The 6,753-nt window shown below is 46.3% G+C and overlaps 1 protein-coding gene across 1 annotated transcript in view; it reads right to left on the reverse strand.

The window, feature by feature from the left end:
* TMEM170B (transmembrane protein 170B) overlaps window positions 1-4,941 on the reverse strand; it is a 45,819-nt gene extending 40,878 nt beyond the window's left edge. Inside the window, exon 1 of the mRNA XM_055263258.2 lies at window positions 4,327-4,941. Within this exon, the coding sequence (XP_055119233.1) occupies window positions 4,327-4,423 (97 nt within the window). The 5' untranslated portion in view covers window positions 4,424-4,941. The remainder of the gene's footprint in view (window positions 1-4,326) is intronic.
* Between the last annotated feature and the right edge of the window lie 1,812 nt (window positions 4,942-6,753).

Raw genomic sequence — 6,753 nt, forward strand, 5'->3', positions numbered from 1 at the left:
GACTGCCACTGTTGAGAAGACATGTGGTTCCTAACATGTGGTACACTCAACCACTAGTGAAACATATTTCTAATCTGTTTCTTTCTGCATTTTTACCCTGACACCTAGAATTTCACATATTCAGACAATAATTATTTCCTAGTAGAGGTTCCCATGGTCCTCAGTCCCACCTCAGTCCTAGTTTGGGATGTTCGGCATATCCTTTATGAAATGGTAAGGTCCAATGAGCAACTGGCAAGTATTAAGATCATATGGAAAGACAATCGGAGCTAACCCTGGATGAATAACTACTATTATCAGCTTAATGGTTGACTTGTGGAACTGGAGGCAATTATAATCATTAGAATCTTACTTATTTAAAAACATTGTTGAAGCTGGCCAGGAGTTAAGTTACATTTACATTTACTCTATGGCTCCCAAAGCTAACTTTCTCCAAAAACCCTTTGATGAGCTAAGCCAGTGATTAACATCTACAGGCATACCTTGTTTTATTGTACTTCACTTTATTTTGGCTTTTACAAACGGTAAGGTTGAGGCAACTGTGTCAAGGCAAGTCTATCAGTACTATTTTTCCAACAGCATGTGCTCACTTTGTGTCACATTTTGGTAATTCTCACAATATTTCAAATTTTATTATTGTATCTTCTTATTATTTTATTATTGTATTTTATTATTATAGTTATCTGTGATAAGTGATCTCTGATGTTACTATTGTAATTGTCTGGGGGTGAGACAAACTGTGCCCATGTAAGACAGGGAACTTACTCGATAAATCTTGTGTGTGTTCTCACTGCTCCACCAACCAGCCATTCCCCAGTCTCTCTCCCTCTCCTCGGGTTTCCCTATTCCCTGAGATACAACAATATTGAAATCAGGCCAACTAATAACCCTACTACATTGGCCTCTGAGTGTTCAAGTGAACAAAAGAGTCAGATATCTCACTTTAAATCAAGTGCTAGAGATGATAAAGCTTAGTGAGGAAGGCACGTTCAAAGATGAGTTAGGCTAAAAGCTAGGCCTCTCGTACCAAACAGCCAAGTTGCAAATGCAAAGAAAAGTTCTTAAAGGAAATTAAAAGTGTTACACTAGTGAACACACAAATCATAAGAAAGCAAAACAGACTACTCTCTGATATGAAGAAAGTTTGAGTGGTCTAAATAGAAGACGAAACCAGCTACAACACTCCCTTAAGCCAAAGCCTAATCCAGAGAAAGACCCCAACTCTCTTCAATTCCATGAAGGCTGGGACTTGAGAAAGCTGCCAAAGAACGTTTGATACTAGCAGATGACAGTTCTTGAGGTTTAACAAAAGACACCTCCATAACATAAAAGTGCAAGGTGAAGCAGCAAATGCTGATGTAGAAGCACAAATTATCCAGAAGATCTAGCTAACTGATGAAGGTGGCTATCCCAAACAACAGATACTCCATGTAGATTAAACAGCCTTATATCAGAAGAAGATGCCATTTAGGACTTGCACAGCTAGAGAGAAGTCAATGCCTGACTTCGAAGCTTCAAAGGACAGGCTGACTCTTCTTAGGAGCTAATGCAGCTGGTGACTTTATATTAAAGCCAATGCTCATTTACCATTCTGGCGCCCTTGAGAATTATGCTAAATCTACCCCGGCTGTGCTCTATAAATGAAACAAAAAAGCCTGGATGACAGTACATCAGTTTACAGCACGGCCTACTGAGTATGTGAAGCCCACTGTTGAGAACTGCTCAGAAAAAAAAAGATTCCTTTCATTTTAATGAGTATTTTCTTCAATGACAATGTACCTGGTCAACCAAGAGCTGTGATGGAGATGTCCAAGTAGATCAATGTTGTTTTCATGCCTGCTAACACAACATCCATTCTGCAGACCAGGGATCAAAGAGTAATTTTTTGACTTGCTAGTCTTATTATTTAAGAAATACACTGTGTAAGAAGGCTAAAACTGCCAGAGACAGTGATTCCTCTGATGGACCTGGGCAAAGGAAATTGAAAACCTTCTGGAAAGGAGTCACCATTCTAGATGCCCTTAAGAACAATCGTGACTCATGAGAAGAGGTCCAAATATCAACCTTCATAGGAGTTGGAAAGCAATTGACTCCATTCCTCCTGGATGACTTTGAGGGGATCAACACTTCAGTGGAGGAAGTAACCACAGGTGTGGTCGAAATAAGCAAGAGAACTAGAATTAGAAGTGGAGCCTGAAGATGTGACTGAATTGCTGCACTCATGATAAAGTTTGAATGGATGAGGAGTTGCTTCTTATGAATGAGCAAAGAAAGTGGTTTCTTGAGATGCAATCTACTCCTGGTGAAGATTATGTGAAAACCGTGGAAATGACAACAAAGGATTTCGACTATTACATAAACTCGGTTCATAAAGCCGCAGCAGGGTTTGAAAGGATTGACTCCAATTTTGAAAGTTCTACTGTGGATAAAATGCTATCCAACAGCATCCCATGCTACAGAGAAATCTTTCACGAAAGGAAGAGTCTATTGCTCTTCCTTAGTGGCAAACTTCATTGTTGTTTTAAGAAAACTGCCATCATCCCAATCTCCAGCAATCATCACCTTGATCAGTTAGCAGTCACCAACACAAACACAAGACCCTCTACCAGAAAAAAGATAACGTCCTTGCTGAAGGATGTTAGCATTTTTCAGCAATAAAGTATTTTTAAATTAACGTCTGTACTTTTTTTTCAGACATAATGCTATTTCACATTTAAAGGCCACAGGTAAAATGTAACTTTTACATGCACTAGGAAAACAAAAAATCATTTGACTCACTTTATTGCAATATTTGCTTTATTGCGGTGTTCTGGAACCAAACCTGCAATATTTCCAAGTTATGCCTGCACAAATATATGTTAAGTCCCCACTTTTCATTTCACTTAAACAAAAACTGGTACAGTTCAAATACCAAACAGTGGATAAATGCAAGCAAAATCATAAGTAAGATAAAGCAGTCTACTTCTAAATTCAACTGAATCATGAGATGGTCTTTATGTCCATTTAGTTTTCCAGAATTATAACAATATGTTCCTTACCGGCAATCACCACGTAAAGCCAGTCTGTTTCAAGTTAAATAACGACAGCTTAAAAGTGAGGATAGCATGAAGCAATCCAGAATCTACTTTAACTGTATAGTCTCCATTCAAAGAAACCCGTGTCCTTAAAGTTGTCTTTTGTGGTATACAATTCCATAAAATTTTCTTCTACGAATGTTTGTATTCTATACCATGCCGGACTTTATATATATGTTATATATATGAACATAGGTTATATTTGTAAAATACTCATAACACTCTTAACCAGTTTGACAAAATGCATTTTGAAATACTAATGTTCTATTGAAATTAACTGCCTTACACATTTTCAAGAACTAAAGCCTAAGTATGTTTTTAAGATTTTTTTTCCTCTGAAAAGCAGGCACTGAGGAGTCACCAAATCGCAACTGAATTTCTTTCTCGTAAATTCTACTTCAGAGAATAATTTTTAAATTCGGAACTCAAAGTATAATGTAAGCATTTCCACAGAACAAAACCAGAAGTTTCTTCACAAAGCAAACCTACAGACTGAATGAAAATATTGTGTGTTTTATCACTCACTTTTACAAATAGAAATTGATGTTATAAGGCCAATTCCTGACAGCCTTAATAAATGAAGGGAAATACACAAAATTATCAAACGTCTCAGAAGCAGCAGCTGGAGGCCTGAGGGAAAGAGACAGACAGACAAAAGGAAATGGGAGGGGAAGGAGATATATGAAGCTAACACGCTTAGGCTGCACTAGACCTTAGCTCAGCCCCTGACCCACTATAATTTACTCAGTTATCTACATCGCCCAAAAAATTAGCGGTTGAAAAGTAAATCGACCATTGTGGGCAGTGATTTTAGGTCCTACATTTGGCTTGAGATTTGCCAGAAAGAAAAAGAGCTAAATCAGAAAAAGATGTAAATAGCAAGAAGCGATGTGTGTGGAAGGGTGAGGGGAAGAGGGTAATGGAATAAAAGCGAAAGGCGCTCAAGTCTCAGCACTAAAGCTACCCCGCGCGTACTACAGAGGCCGGGCCGCCGCCGGGAGCTCTCCCCGTGCAGGGCAGGAGCGCGGGTCGCGGATGCTCCCCCTGCGACTCAGGGAAGGGGGTGGCGGGCGCCGGCGCCCCCGGGACACGCGCAGAGTGGCTCCGATTAACACCTTCCTCGCCGGGACCTGGAGCTCCGAGCGGGGCGCGCAGGGGGTGGGGCGGCGAGGAGCGTGTCCCCTCCCGGGGAGGGAGAAGACAGGAGAGGGGCGGACCGCATCCCCGTCCCCAGCCCAGGTGCGTCAATTACCCGTGAGGTTCCTCAGCACCGTCCCGTGGGCCCAGAGGCTCAGGACCTGCTGCACCGACAGGTTGATCATGGAGTGGTCGCCCCCCTCCGCCTTCATCTTCCCCGAGGGGCGCCCGCCGCCCTCTCCTCGGGTGCCGGGCGGCGGCGGCGGCTGCGAGGCTCGGGGGGCGGCGGCGGGTGCGCGGCTCCTCCAGGCCGCCGCCGCTGGTGGAGGCTGCGGGACGCCGGGCCGGGCGCTGCTGCTGCTGCAGCCGGAGGGCCTCCGTGAGGGGGCCGCTCAGCGTGTCTCCCAGGCAGCCCCCTCCCCGCCGGGGAGACATTGAGGACGGCGGACGGAGGAAGGAGGGGAGGGGGCCGGGCGCCGTCCCCGCGCGGCCCCCGAGCGAGGACTCGGGGCGGAGGAGGCCGCCGCCGCTCCCTCTCAGGGGCAGCGCCGCGCCGCGGGGGCCGGACACGCGAGGAGGCCGAGGTCACGCCAGGAGGCCGGTGCTGACGGGCAGCCGGCAGGTGCAGCCCCCGACAGGGCCCAGCTCATCGCCGCCGGAGGACGGAGACGCGGGACCGGCCGGAGGCTGCGGCGGCACCTGCCGCCCGCCTGCCCGCCCTCAGGTCGCCGACACTCGAGGAACCGCCCCCTCCACCCGCAGCCGCCGGCGGGCCACTCGTGCGCGCGCACGCGCGCGCTTCTCAGCGCCGGCCCCTCCTCCCCTGCGCTCCCCGGAGCCGCTGCGCATGCTCACTCCCCCGCTCGCCGCGACCCGCCGCCCTCCGACAGCCGGTCGGCCCCAAAGCCCTCCTTCTCGCTCTCCCCTCGCGCTCCAGCGCGCGTGGCTGACGGCGCCGAGCGTCGGCCCGCAGTGGGGCGGGGGGAAGCGCGGTCTACGTCACTGGCGCCACCGCCGGGCCTTACTGCTGATTGGGCGCTCCAAGGGAACCGCCTCCACGCCCCCCACCCCCGGACCCCGGGCGCGCGCCCTGAGAGACCTGGAGACCTGGATCCCTCGCCCTGGCCCGGCTGGGTGCGCGCGGTGCGGGCGGCGTGGGCGGTGCGGGCATTGCGGGAGCCCGCGCTCCAGGGGCAGCCCTGACCCAAGGTGGGGCCGTTGAACTCGGTGAGGTGGATGCTGTGACAGTTCAGATTTTTGCCTTAAAATGTAATGCTTTTGATAAAGATCCTTATGTATAACTTTTTTAAAAAGGTGTCACTATCTCAGCATTTAGATATATTAATTTGCGGGGTTTTTTTTCTGAGCCCGAATCGAATGACCTGGATAGGTCACTTACTTGCAGAATGCATGTTAAAACCCCTAAAACACAAATAGACCCGCGTTATCATTCTGCTAATCCCTCTTCCCGCAGCAAGAACTTGGGCCTCCCAGGGTTCCAGGACCTGCCTGACATTACCCGTTTACTCCAGGCTCGGCAGGTGTAATCCTCAAGGCCATCGCCGGCTCTAGCCCCCCTTTTCTTTGGTGGTAGTATGCTTTTATCTAAGTTGCGTCTGTTATTTTTTTCTCTCGAACTTAAACTAGATCTCTCTCCCCATGCTTTGCTGTCCTTCTTCATGTCCAGCGTTAGCCAGAGGAGCATCTAAAATCCAATTACAAGTTAAACTCCTCGAAATTTGAAACCTTCTAACTTTAAAAAATAAAAATTTAAGTTTTAGCAATAACATAAATATGCAATAGCCAGCCCCTCCCCCCACCTGTTTTCAACCCCTCTGCTATCTGGATAAAGAAAAATTTACAAAGAGAAGTGAAGAAGTACCTGCTGTAGCTAAATCATGAAGTATACTTGACAAAGCACTGAAGGGTGGAATTACCTGTCAAATGGTGCTCTTGGTGACCACTTTAAAATAATATTTACGTACACACATTTATTTATTTGTGTTTTCCTTTTGATGTCACAACATAAGAAAGAGAAATTTTTGCACCATCAATAGGAATTGAGCCAAAACTCATAATGTAGAGTTTATCTTCCTCCTAGAATTTAGACTTAATTAGATCTATTAAGATTACAGAATATCAAACCTAAAAGAGTCTAATTTTACTTCACAGATAGGGAAATAGATTCTGTGAATTAAGTGACTTGACAGAGATGACAGCACTTCAGAGCCCAGTTTCTGAATTCCTGGTCTATTATTCTTTCTAGCAACCACGTTATCTTTCTTAACCCACTGTTAACTCCCTCACTTTAAGATTCTCGATGGGGAAGCGCAGGTTACCTAATGATATTCTTAAGGGACTTGGCATTACATAATTAGTGGTGTTAGGGAATGTGACCACATTCAGTGAAGGGTTCACAGCAAACTCCCTGAGCAGGCGCTCATTAAACTCATATCAGAAACCTTTAGTTAGTTTACGTTCTTAGGCTTGCACACTATTATTTAAAACACAGTAGCACGCAGTGAAAATATTCAGAACCTGG

This window comes from Symphalangus syndactylus, chromosome 23 (genome assembly GCF_028878055.3).
Source record: "Symphalangus syndactylus isolate Jambi chromosome 23, NHGRI_mSymSyn1-v2.1_pri, whole genome shotgun sequence".
NCBI classification, from domain to species: domain Eukaryota; kingdom Metazoa; phylum Chordata; class Mammalia; order Primates; family Hylobatidae; genus Symphalangus; species Symphalangus syndactylus.